Source organism: Budorcas taxicolor, chromosome X, assembly GCF_023091745.1.
Source record: "Budorcas taxicolor isolate Tak-1 chromosome X, Takin1.1, whole genome shotgun sequence".
NCBI lineage: Eukaryota > Metazoa > Chordata > Mammalia > Artiodactyla > Bovidae > Budorcas > Budorcas taxicolor.
The window spans coordinates 61354498-61368683 of NC_068935.1; the positions used below are offsets into that span (position 1 = coordinate 61354498).

At 41.7% G+C, this 14186-nt stretch overlaps 1 protein-coding gene across 1 annotated transcript in view; it reads right to left on the reverse strand.

Annotated features, from left to right (window-relative positions):
• Positions 1 to 4014: 4014 nt before the first annotated feature.
• BRCC3 (BRCA1/BRCA2-containing complex subunit 3) overlaps positions 4015 to 14186 on the reverse strand; it is a 77975-nt gene continuing 67803 nt past the window's right edge. The window contains exons 9-12 of the mRNA XM_052663080.1: positions 8922 to 9053; positions 8392 to 8435; positions 7061 to 7230; positions 4015 to 5927 (exon numbers count right to left, since the gene is read on the reverse strand). Of these exons, the coding sequence (XP_052519040.1) occupies positions 7079 to 7230; positions 8392 to 8435; positions 8922 to 9053 (328 nt within the window). The 3' untranslated portion in view covers positions 4015 to 5927; positions 7061 to 7078. The remainder of the gene's footprint in view (positions 5928 to 7060; positions 7231 to 8391; positions 8436 to 8921; positions 9054 to 14186) is intronic.

Here is a 14186-nt window from a genome sequence, read left to right on the forward strand (position 1 = left end):
TTGACTTTGTGGATCACCACAAACTGTGGAAAATTCTTAAAGAGATGGGAATACCAGACCACCTGACCTGCCTCCTGAGAAACCTGTATGCAGGTCAAGAAGCTATAGGTAGAACCAAACATGGAACAATGGACTGGTTCCAAATCGGGAAAGGAGTATGTCAAGGCTATATACTGTCACCCTACTTATTTAACTTATATGCAGAGTACATCATGAGAAGTGTTGGGCTGGATGAATCACAAGCCGGAATCAAGATTGCCAGGAGAAATATCAGTAACTTCAGAAATGCAGATGACACCACCCTTATGGCAGAAAGTGAAGAAGAACTAAAGAGCCTCTTGATGAAGGTGAATGAGGAGAGTGAAAAGCTGACAAAAACTGAGATCGTGGCATCCGGCCCCATCACTTCATGACAAATAGAAGGGGGAAAAGTGGAAACAGTGAAAGATTTTATTTTCTTGGGCTCCAAAATCACTGCAGATTGTGACTGCAGCCATGAAATTAAAAGGAGACACCATGCGTCTTGGAAGCTTGCTCCTTGGAAGAAAAGCTTTGACCAACCTAGACAGCATATTATAAAGCAGAGACATCAATTTCCTAACAAAAGTCCATATAGTCAAAGCTATGGTTTTTCCAGTGGTCATGTATGAATGTGAGAGTTGGACCATAAACAAGGCTGAGAGCCGAAGAATTGATGCTTTCAAACTGTGGTGTTGGAGAAGACTCTTGAGAGTCCCTTGGACTGCAAGGAGATGAAACCAGTCAATCCTAAAAGAAATCAACCTTGAATATTCATTGGAAGGACTGATGCTGAAGCTCCAATGCTTTGGCCACCTGATAGGAAGAGCCAACTCATCAGAAAAGACCCTGATACTGGGAAAGATTGAAAGCAAAAGCAGAAGCAGCCGAGAGAGTGTGACATGGTTGGATGGCATCACCCACTCGATGGACATGAGTTCCAGCAAGCTCCAGGAACTGGTGATAGACAGGGAAGCCTGGCATGCTGCAGTCCATGGGGTTGCAAAGAGCCGGACATGACTGACTGACTGAACTGAACTGAACTGAATGGTCTAGTGGTTTTTCCTACTTTCTTCAATTTAAGTCTGAATTTGGCAATAAGGAGTTCATGATCTGAGCCACAGTCGGCTCCCGGTCTTGTTTTTGCTGACTATATAGAGCTTCTCCATCTTTGGCTACAAAGAATATAATCAATCTGATTTCGGTGTTGACCATCTGGTGATGTCCATGTGCAGAGTCTTCTCTTGTGCTGTTGGAAGAGGGTGTTTGCTATGACCAGTGTATTCTTTTGGCAAAACTCTGTTAGCCTTTGCCCAGGTTCATTCTGTATGCCAAGGCCAAACTTGCCTGTTACTCCAGGTATCTCTTGACTTCCTACTTTTGCATTCCAGTCCCCTATAATGAAAAGGGCATCTTTTGGGGGATGTTAGTTCTAGAAGTTCTTGGAGGTCTTCATAGAACCGATCAACTTCAGCTTCTTCAGCATTATTGGTTGGGGCATAGACTTGGATTACCATGGTATTGAATGGTCTGCCTTGGAAACGAACAGAGGTCATTCTGTTATTTTTGAGATTGCTTCCAAGTACTGCATTTCACATTCTTTTGTTGACTATGATGGCTACTCCATTTCTTCCAAGGGATTCTTGCCCACAGTAGTAGATACAATGATCATCTGAGTTAAATTCACCCATTCCAGTCCATTTTAGTCTGCTGATTCCTAAAATGTCAATGTTCACTCTTGCCGTCTCCTGTTTGACCACTTCCAATTTGCCTTGATTCATGGACCTAACATTCCAGGTTCCTATGCAATATTGCTCTTTTCAGCATTGAACTTTACTTCCATCACCAATCACATCAACAGCTGGTTGTTGTTTTTGCTTTGGCTCCGTCTCTTCATTCTTTCTGGAGTTAGTTCTCCACTGATTTCCAGTAGCATACTGGGCACCTACCAACCTGGGGAGTTCATCTTTCAGTGTCTTATCTTTTTGCCTTTTCATACTGTTCATGGGCTCTCAAGGCAAGAATACTCAAGTGGCTTGCCATTCCCTCTCCAGTGGACCATGTTTTGTCAGAACTCTCTACCATGACCCATCTGTCTTGGGTGGCCCTACATGGCATGGCTCATAGTTCCATTGAGTTAGAGAAGGCTGTGGTCCATGTGATCAGACTGGTTAGTTTTCTGGGAAGAGATTAGGAGCATGTTTTATAGCCTATGTCTCTCCCTATGCAAAAATCTCTGCACCAAGATTCTGGGACAGCACATGGGGACACTGGCAACTTCTCTGAGTGATACCCCAGCTCTAGGACCTAAATGGTCAGGGCCAGGGTCAGTAGCCTGAGGTTTTTTCAGGCACAGAATCACCACCTTGATCTCAGTGCTCCACATCCAAGTTAGAGTCTCCTCCCATGTCTCAATCACTCTTTCCTAGGACTTAGCCAAAGCAACAGGGAGCTGGGGGCAGGATAAGAAATGCTTAAGTCCTGTTTCTCATGGGAAGAAAGCCCTCCAGCTGGACGCTAGGGGTAGGTTGAACCCTGTGTTCTTGGCTGCACAAGTCTGGAGTGGAATCTCCTCTTTACTGAGCTAGGAGAAGGAAAGGAGGGAGGAGATCTGTTGCAGAGCCCAAGAGAGGGCTCTTATCTAACGCCTGGAAATCAACTGTCTGAGGAGACACACATGCTGACAAAGCAAGAGACTTTATTAGGAAGGGGCACCTGGGCAGAGAACCCAGGAGAACAACTGTTCTGTCACTTGGCTTGCAGTCTCAGGTTTTGTGGTGATGGGATTCATTTCTGGATTGTCTTTGGCCAGTTATTATGTCTCAGGGTCCTTCCTGGTGGCACACACGTTGCTCAGCCAAGATGGATTCCAGCAAGGGTTCTGGGAGGTGGTGGGACATGTGGCATCTCCTTTTGACCTTTTCCTGAACTCTTCTGGTTGGTGGTGGCTTGTTAGTTCTGTGTTCCTTACCACTACCTCCTGTCCTAAAATAATTCATGCAAATGGGTACTATGGTGCCTGGCCAGGGTCGGTGGTTCCAGTCAGTGTGTTAGCCCTAAGAGATCTCAATTTGAATACTAGAAATTCTTAGGGAATTTTTGTGGATTTTCTTGAGTTTCTGTTTGCTCCTCAGACTACTCCCAGGGACTTTAATAATTCAAGGATAATTTTTATCATTTTCACAGGGGAGGGAGTGTCTATAGAACACCTCACACTGTCAGGCTGGAAGTTGATCAAAGTGTCATCTCTGAAAGAAGCTGAAGTTAAGGTACAGGAGAGAGAAATTTGTGGGGAGGCTACAAACCTGCTGGTACCAATAAACACTGCTCTGAATTTACTAGTTGTTTTAAGTGGCCTTTTGTCAGCATTAACAAAGGAACTTTGGTCTGGGCTTATCTCATACTTTCTCTGCTCCAGCTCCAGAATCAGCCATTTCTCTCAGTGGGGGCCCTGGTTACATTTAGTGAGAACCAATATCTGGGTGCTCGATGTGCTCATAGCTACTGGGGTATCATTTCTTCTAATCTGAATGGACAGTGCTAGGAAATACATGCATCTATATGTGCACACAGCCCTATATCTGTGTATATATAAGTTTTTCCTTGGAAAAAAATTTCACATTAATACTTCCAATTTCAATCCAAGACCGTAAGATTCATTTTATCCTTCCCCCATTCATGTTTGTAAGTCATTTCTCTGACACTTGACAAACCTGGCTTCCATTTCCGTCAATATATTTACTTATTTGCTACATCATTTGGCCCCAAACAAGGCCCTCATCCCAGCCCTGCTTCCTCAGACATGGCATGTACTTTGACATTTCCGAGTACCCACCTCCTCTCCCCACATTCCTGTTTTACAAATTACAACTCAGATTATCAGGTTAGAAAAAGAATTTCAAATGGTCATAACTGCATCAGTATAAATAGCTTAGAAGGGACACATGCTGAAGGCTAGCCTGTAAAAATACTCAAATCATCCTATTCCCCTCAGATTTTATTTTTATCACTCTTGTTTCACAAAGTACGTACCATACCTCCTAGTTCCTTATTTAAAAGTTACAACTCTTTATTTTGCAATAATTACAGATTAACAGGAAGGTGCAAAAATAGTACAGGGAGTCCCAGTTTCCCCCGGGTAAGATCTTACACATCATTATAATCCAACTTCAAAACCAACATATTGACAATGGTACAATACTGCTGACTAGACTATAGACCTTATTTGGTTGCACCAGATTTTACATGCACTCATTTGTGGGTTTTTTTGTGTAGCTCTATATAGTTTTAGCACAGATACACATTCATGTAATCAGCACCACAATCAAGAAATAGAACTGTTCCATCAGCACAAAGGAACCGCTTGTGTTGTTACCCTTTATAATCACCCATATCTCATACCCCCTCCAGTCCCTGTCCCTGGAAACCATTAATCTATTCCTAATTTCTATAATTTTTTCATTTCAAGAATTTAGAATGTTACACAAATGCAGTCATACAGTAGGTGACCTGTTGAGACTTTTTTCATTCATCGTAATACACTTGAGGTCCATCCAAGTTGTGTATATCAATATTCTGTTTCTTTACATTGCAGAGTAGTATCCCATGGTGTGCATGGTTGGTTTAACTGCACACTCAACTGCAGGACATCTGGGTTGTTTCATTTGGGGCTATTACAAATGAAAGTGCTAATAACATCTGTATAGAAGTTTTTGTGCCAAAATAGGCTTTCATTTCTTTGGGATAGATGTCCAGATAAACAGTTGCTGGGTAATAAAATACATGTATGTTTAACTTTCGATCCCTGGGTCAGGAAAATTCTCTGGAGAAGAAAATGGCAACCCACTGCAGTATTCTTGCCTGGAGAATCCCTATGGACAGAGGAGCCTGGCAGGCTACAGTCCATGGGGTCCAAAGAGTCAGACATGACTGAGCAGCTAACACTTTCATGTTTAAGTTTATTAGAAGTTTCCAAACTTTTTTTCAGAGTGGCTTACCATTTTACATTCCATTCAGCAAGGTATGAGATCTCCAATTTGTATGCTCAACAGCATCTGCTATTGTCACTATTTTTTAAAAATTCTGGCCACACCCTGAGGCATATGGGATCTTAGTTCCCCAACTAGGGATCAAACCCATGCCTCCAGCACTGAAAGGCAGAGTCTCAACCACTGAACTGCCAGGAAGTCCCCATTTTCATTATTATTTTCTTTAGCCATTCTGATAAGTACATAGTCATAATTCATTGTGGTTTTAATTTGCATCCCCTGATTACTAATAAGATTCAGTATTTTCTCCTATGCTTGCTTGCCATCAACATTCCCTCTTCAGTGCTATGTCTATTTATGTCTTCTGCTCATTTTCTAATTGTATTATATTTTCCTCTTGACTTTATACAATATATTCTGGATTCATCGCCATAAATGGTTTGCAAGTGATTTCTGTCAATAACATCTTCCTCTTAAATTGTTTGCAGAGCAGAAGTTTTTCCTTTTGATAAAGTCCAGTGTATCAACTTTTTCCTTTTAGGACTGTGCTTTTGGGGTGAAGGCCAAGAGCTTGTTGCCTAGCCCAAGATCCTAAAAATTTTTCTATGATTTTTTTTTCCCTAAAGGTTTTATAGTTTTACATCTTACACCTAACATCATGATACATTTTCAAATTTGTATATTGTATACAGTTTAGGTCAAAGTTCCTTTTCTTTGCCAACTGCATCAACATGATTTGTTGAAAAGACTATCCTTCCTCCGTTGAGTTGCTTCTGTACCTTTGTCAAAATCGGTCGCGCTGTCTTGATCACTACAGCTTTATAGTAAATCTTGAAGTCAGGTAACATGAGTCCCCCCGATTTTTCTTCTTCAAAATGGGTTTAGCCTAATTAATTTTATTCCTGGATATTTTCATCCTTCCTACAGGGAAAGAAAAGAATAGAGAAGCACTCTGGCTGTGGGAAATGAGGGAAAACACAACATTTAGACTACATATGCCCTAGGAAAGTTCATGACCTTTTCTGGGTTCTGCTCCTAAGAGATGAAGTCTGACATCCAAATGATTATGGTACAGGTAGTTCTGGACTATACTTTGAAATGTGAAAAGCAATATTTATGGAGAAACAGGAAGAAAAAACAAAAACCAACGCTTTGTCACTGCTGTTGGGATTAGGACTTTCTTTGTCATCTTTCTAACGCCTTCAATTCCCACTGTAATTTCTAGTATGAGGTAGGCTTGGCTCTTTTCTGAAGACACACTTCTCATTTGTGGTTACACATAGTAAGAAGGATACAACAGAACTTTTTAAAGTGTGGTTTCTGTTACACCCCAAGTCCTAAATGTTTTTGGAAAAACACATTTATATTATATTAGAAGTTCTTAGGGTCTAGGATCTGCTCAATAGGAATTTGCTTCAAAGTCAAATATGCCAGAACTCATGTTTTTGCTCATAAAGAGCACCCACATAGATTCAACCTTTCCTAGGTATCTCAGAATACCTATTTTAGAGATCAGGAAGGAAGACACAAGATATATGCCTGTCAGTGGGGGCAAAAAGTAAAGGTAGAGTCACTTCTTTCCACTGACCCTCATGTACTTATTTACTTGTCCAATATAAGCATCCTTGGGGTTGCAAAGAGTCAGAAATGACTGAGCAACTGAACTGAACTGAACTGATAAGCATACTAACTACAAAATCAAACATGAAATACTCTTCTTCCTTTAGCTCATTCCAGGGGGAAATGAACATTTGAGATATACTCCCCAGACATTTTATTATAGAATGTCCTTGCCAATGTACCTTCCACAGTCTTTAAAAAGCTTTCATATTCTTCTTAAATCACCCTGCATTTGCTCTGGGTAGGCCAATTCCAGGTAGGAGGGTTCATTAAGCCCTAAATGAAACTTTCTGGAAGATGTCTTGTGTTTGTTTATTGCAGGCATAAGACATACCCATTAGGGTATAAAAAGAGCTGCTCCCTCATTTTCCTATGCATCCTGTATGTGAAATTGCAGACCGTGTTTAACACAAATTGGAAGAAAAGCATTTTACCTTGTTCTGTCTCCTGCTTTATTCTAGAGAGGAAAGTTCTTGCAGAAGCTCCTCCTTTTCTTGTTGCAGCTCCTGCACATGCTGTTGGTTTTGCTCCAGTCTGTCCTCCAACCACTGTAGTAGAGGTCCGCTGACCGCTGACATCTGACTGCACAGATTCTTCGTAAATACTTCAACAGAAACAAAACACAAGGACAACATTCCACCATCAGCAGCCCCACACCAGGGAGTACAGGAAGAAGGGGAAGGAGGAGAACATAGAAAACGTATAGTAGTAGAACTGGCAGACAGCTTTGGATGGGCAGCCAGGGGAAAGCAGGATAACTGAGCAAGGAAGATACCTATTCGGAGGCTACCCTGAACATCCCTGGACCCATAATCCAGAGGGAAGCCTGCCTATGCAGAGAGCAGAAAGATAACCAGCTTTTCACTCTCATAGCGAAAGGGCTAAGACCTCCAAAAGGGTATCTTTCCCCAATTTTCAAGACTTCTTCACACTAATCCATAATCTATGCTGTCACCATAGATTGTGCTGTGCTTAGTCACTCAGTCATGTCTGACTCTTTGCAACCTCTTGGACTGTAGCCCACCAGGCTCCTCTGTCCATAGGGTTTCTCCAGGCCAGAATAACGAGTGGGTAGCCGTTCCCTTCTCCAGGGGATCTTCCCAACCTGGAGATCAAACCCCAATCTCCCATGTTGCAGGTGGATTCTTTACCTTCTGAGCCACCAGGGAAGCCCCATTACTCTTGCCTATTCTTGAATTTCATATAAATGCAACTATAAAGTATGTAACAGTTTACATGACACTTCACTTGGCATAATGGTTTTGAGATTCATCAAGGCTGTTCATGTGATGATTTGATCATTTAGTCGCTAAGTCACATCCAACTCTTGCGACCCCATGGACTGTAGTCTGCCAGGCTCCTCTGTCCATGCGATTCTCCAGGCAAGAATACTGGAGTGGGTTGCCATTTCCTTCTCCATCATGTATCGGTAGTTTGTTCTTTTCATTTCTGAGCAATACTTTGTTGTATGGATGGATCACGCTTTGTTGATCCATTTGCCCACTGACAGACAGCTGGGTGTTTCCCCTTTTTGGCTACTGCAAATAATGCTGCTGCAAACATTCCAGTCTTCCTTTGGGTGGCATGTATTCAGTTGTCTGCAGGGTTCAATAGAAAAGTTGTGGGGGCAGGCTTAGCAAGTGGCAAAGCTCTTGAGAAAGAAAACTCCAAGGTAATTTGTACTCACCAATTCAGTTACTTCAGCTAAATCTGCTTTGGTCATGTGAGTATTTTACTGCTTATACTTTAGGGGAAAAAATCTTACCTGAGCCATTATGGATCTTGGTTACTGAGTCCAGATGTGTAAGGCTAAAGGGATAGGATAAAATAGATTAGTAGCAGAGCATCAGTTCATCTAATTTGGCTGGCACCAGTCTGCTGCCAGAACAGATAAATATGAATCATTTAACTTTCCATTCTTGTTAAATTTTTCATGATTGGGGGTATGTACTTTCATTTCGAACATTGAAGTAATTCAAAGAAATAATCTGGAAATTACTGTCTCTCACTGAAGGCATCACATAGGGGTTAACTTAGATGTTAATTTTTTTTAGCAACTAAAAAATTATCTTTGCCCCAGAAGGATGCAAAGTGCACCAGGAGAGAAACAAGTGGTAAAGAGACTGTTATCATACAGAGTGAGAAACCTGATGACTGCAAACTACTGTAAAGCTTTTTCATAAGAGAGCAAAAAAGCAAAGGGGGCTCGCAGGTTGAGCTGCCAAAGATGACAGGAGGGGAGGGAATGGGGACCAGGTCCTGAGAAGTAGAAAGATGAGCAGTGAGGGTCTCTACCTGTGGATCCTCCTATACGCATCTTGTTCTTCTTGGCACAAGATCTTGGGCAGCTCAACTGCTGACTCAAGACATACTTTCCCAATGGTTACGTGAGGTACAATATGAATTGGGATTTCAATTCTCTCATATCTGGAAGACAACCAGGTCAGGTCATGTCAGTTTTTGTTTCCAGCTTTATTGAGGTATCTTGAAGGCAGGAGAAGGGGACGACAGAGGATGAGATGGTTGGATGGCATCACCAACTCAATAGACATGAGTTTGAGTAAATTCTAGGAATTGGTGATGGGCCTGGCATGCTGCAGCCCATGGGGTCGCAAATAGACGCAACTGAGGGACTGAACTGAACTGATGCAAAGAGTTGATTCACTGGAAAAGACCCTGATGCTGGGAAAGATTGAAGACAGGAGGAGAAGGGGATGACAGAGGCTGAGATGGTTGGATGGCATCACCAACTCGATGGACATGAGTTTAAGTAAACTCTGGGAGTTGGTGATGGACAGGGAGGCCTGGCAAGCTACAGTCCATGCAGTTGCAAAGAGTCAGACACGACTGAGCGACTGAACAGAACTGACCTTATTGAGGTATAGTTGACAAATAATTGACAAACTATATAAGAAAGAAAGAAAGAACGTGAATTCACTCAGTCGTGTCTGACTCTTTGCAACTCCATGGACTATAGCCCACCAGGCTCCTCCATCCATGGAATTTTCTAGGCAAGAGTACTGGGGTGGGTTGCCATTTCCTTCTCCAGGGGATCTTCCCAACCCAGGGATCGAACCTGGGTCCCCCGCATTGCAGGCAGCACTTTACAGTCTGAGCCACCAGACAAATTATATATATATATATATAATTCTTATTTGTCTTATATACCTATACTTCTTAAGGTATACAAATTGACATTATGATATATATATACACACATTGTGAAACGATCAACACACTCAAGTGCATTAACATATTTATCAGCTCACATAATTACCATTTTTGTGCTGATTTAACATTTAAGATCTCCCTTAACAAATTTCAAGCAGATACTCACCATGTTGACATTAGATCTCCCGAACTCGTACCCTTATACCAACACTTCCTCATTTTCCCCTCTACCACCCCTGCCATCACCATTCTCCTCTCTGTGTCTAGTAGTTTGATGGGTTTAGATTCCACATGTAAGAGCACTGTTTTTGTTGTTCTTTGCTCAGTTGTGTCCAGCTCTTTGTGACCCCATGGACTGTAGCACAACAGGCTTCCCTGTCCTTCACTATCTCCCCAAGTTTGCTCAAACTCATGTCCATTGAGTTGGTGATGCCATCCAACCATCTCATCCTCTGTCGTCCCCTTCTCCTCCCACCTTCAATCTTTCCCAGCATCAGGGTCTTTTCCAATGAGTTGGCTCTTCACATCAGGTGGCCAAAGTATTGGAGCTTCAGCTTCAGCATCAGTCCTTCCAGGGAATATTCAGAGTTCACTGTCTTTAGGATTGACTGGTTTCATCTCCTTGCTGTCCAAGGGACTCTCAAGAGGCTTTTCCAGTACCACAATTTGAAAGCATCTATTCTCTGGTGCTCAGCCTTCTTTATGGCCCAACTCTCACATCTGTACATGACTAATGGAAAAACTATAGCTTTGACTATATGGATCTTTGTCAGCAAAGTGATGTCTGCTTTTTAATATGCTGTCTAGGTTTGTCATAGCTTTCCTTCCAAGAAGCAAGAGGTCTTTTAATTTCATGGGTGCAGTCACCATCTGCAGTAATTTTGGAGCCCAAAAAACAAAATCTGTCACTGCTTCTACTTTTATCCTATTTGTCATGAAGTGATGGGACTGGATGCCATGATCTTCGTTTCTGGAAAGTTGAGTTTTAAGCCAGCTTTTCCACTATCCTCTTTCTCCCTTGCCAAGAGGCTCTTTAGTTCCTCTTCATTTTCTGCCATTAGATTTGTATCATCTTGTTGATGGGCTTCCCCAGTGGCTCAGCAGGTTAAGAATCTGTCTGCAATATAGGAGAAACAGGTTCGATCCCTGGGTCAGGAAGATCCCCTGGAGAAGGAAATGGCAACCCACTCCAGTATTCTTGCCTGGAAAAGTCAATGGACAGAGGAGCCTGACTGGCTACAGTCCAAAGGGTTGCAAAGAGTCAAACACGACTAAGCACACAGGCATCTTGTTGATATTTCTCACAGCAGTCTTGATTTCATCTTGTATTTCATCCAGCCTGGCAAGTGAGTACATGCATTGCAGTATTTGTCTTTCTCAGACTTATTTCACTCAGCATAATGTAGTCGAGGCTCATCCATGTTGTTGAAAATGGTATGTATATACACATATGCAGACATATACCACATTTTCTTTATCCATTTATCCACTGACATACATTTAGGTTGTTTTCATTCCTTGACTACTGTGAGTAATTCTGCGATGAACATGGGACCCCAGATATTATTCTGAGACCCTGATTTCACTTCCTTTGGATATATACCAAGAAGTTGGTAAGTTTTTAATGCTGAGTTGTCATAATCAGAAGTTTTCTGTAGTTTTAATAGAAATTTTTGGAGACGGTATGCTTCAAACATTAAACATTCCTATGACTCATTTAGTAACTCCAAAGGGGATATGGTTCAAACTGAGCTCATGTGGGGAGCAATTTGGAAGTACATTTGCAGAGCCAGTATTCTCATAGAAAATAAAGTCCTTATACTCATTCCCCAGACAAGGGAAACAGCTTATTAACATTGTTTTCAGAAAGTTGCCAATGAGGTGGAACACACTGATCACAAAGCCTGGGGGAAGAGGAACTAGAGACTCTTCAATGGCTCCATCAGCTTTGTTACGTGGAAGGGATTACTTATATAAATAATCACTTGTTCTAATTCAGTGTTCACCTGATTTCCCATTTTCTCCCCTGGAAGGAAATAGGTACATAATATACAAATATTTCCATTTTCATGCTAGAGTAGGCTTGTTACTCCAAGGCCAACCAATCTACCTCTAAATACTTCTCACCCTGAATACACCTAATCTCCACCTAACAGTGGGTTCAATGGAGCATCCAAAATTGAGGGTCCCTGGCACTATGTGACTTCATTGGCCCAGGGTGGTACCTCAACATAAAATCTAGCTCCCTTCTCTCTCTTTCCCACCCAGCAGAATATATCTGGCCCCCTTACCACTTCTCTTCAAAATAACATTAGATCTCTGAGCTAGAGCAATTCTGCAAGTAGAACAAATAAAGGTATCCAAACTGGAAAAAATGAAGTCAAACTCTCTCTGTTTGCAGAAGCATTAATCTTATATGTAGAAAACCCTTAATATTCCCCCATCACCTCGCCCCCCAAAACCTATTACGGCTGCACATCTGAAAGCTCTAGATGGGAAACCCTTCCTGGCCACAGGCACATTCTTGTGGCTTGAAGAGATTCTTGGCTTCTAGCAGCCTAACTCCTGTCTCTGTCTCTGTCTCTGTCTTCATGTGGCCTCCAATATCTGTGCATTTGGGAGGTGATTAGGCCATGAGGTTGGAGCCCTCATGAATGGGGTCAATTAGCATCTTTGTAAAAGAGGGTATTTTTCAATAATCTCTCTTCTGCTCTTTGGATCTCTGATCCTTTCACCAATGCCACCTGTCTTGATTATTATAGCTTAATAGCAGCTCAGTATCTGGGAATGTGATTCCTCCAAATTTATAATGTTTCACCAGATCTTTTTGGCTATTAAGGTTCTTTTGCCCTTTCATAAAATTTTAGAATAGCAGGTCTGATCTCAAAAAAATTTTTTTTACTTTGAAAGTTTTATTGGCTCATAAGACCTATGCATATAAAAGAAATACCCAAAACACTATGCAGTATTAAACCACAATTATATTTTTTTCTCCTGGGAATTTGATTGCTATTAAATCTATAGCTTTGGAGAGAATTGATATGTTTGCTGCTCTGACTCTTCTAACCCGTGAACATAGTAAATCTATTGATTTATATCTTTGATTTTATTCATGAGTTTTTGAATTATTCAACATACAAATCCTGTATGTGTTCCTTTTATTGCATAAAACATGACTATATGAGTTTAGCAGGGTCATAAAGTACAAGATAAACACAGACACAGATCAGTTTCTATATGCTATCAACGAACATCTGTACATGGAAGTTTAAAAAAAAGTTATTCAAAATCTCTCTCCACAAAATGAAGTATATATAGGTTGTTTCCATGTCTTTTTTGTTGTTCAGTCACTCAGTCATGCCCGATTCTTTGCAACCCCCTGGACTGCAGCATGCCAGGCTTGCCTGTCCTTCACTGTCTCCCAGAGTTTCCTCAAGCTCATGTCCATCAAGTCGATGATGCCATCCAACCATCTCATCCTCTGTCACTGTCATCTCCTCCTGCCCTCAATCCTTCCCAGCATCAGGGCCTTTTCAAATGAGTTGGCTCTTCGCATCAGGTGGCCAAAGTATTAGAGCTTAAACTTCAGTCCTTCCAATGAATATTCAGGATTGATTTCCTTTAGGATTCATTGGTTTGATCTCCTTGCTATTCAAGGGACTCTCAAGAGTCTTCTCCAACAACACAGTTCAAAAGCAGCAATTTGTCTGCGCTCAGACTTCTTTATGGTTCAACTCTCACATCCATACATGACTACTGGAAAAAAACATACCTTTGACTATATGGACCTCTATCAGCATATTGGTGTCTCTGCTTTTTAATATGCTGTCTAGGTTTGTCATTGCTTTTCTTCCAAGGAACAAGCATCTTTTAATTTAATGGCTGCAGTCACCATCTGCAGTGATTTTGGAGCCCAAGAAAATAAAGTCTGTCTCAGTGTTTCCATTTTTTCTCCAACAATTTGCCATGAAGTATGGCACTGGATGCCATGATTTTAGTTTTCTGAAATGTTGAGTTTAAGCTAGATTTTTCACTCTCCTCTTTTACCTTCCCTGGTGGCTCAGACGGTAAAGCACCTGCCTGCAACGCGGGAGACCTGGGTTCGATCCCTGGGTCGAGAAGATCCCCTGGAAAAGGAAACGGCAATCCACTCCAGCACTCTTGCCTGGAAAATCCCATGGAGAGAGGAGCCTGATAGGCTACAGTCCATGGGGTTGCAAAGAGTCAGACACGACTGAGCGAATTCACTTTCACTTTCTTTTACCTTCATCTCAAGGCTCTTTAGTTCCTCTTCACTTTCTGCCATTAGAGTGTTGTTATCTGCATATCTGAGGTTACTGATATTTCTCCTGGAAATCTTGATTCCAGCTTGTGCTTCATCCAGCTTGG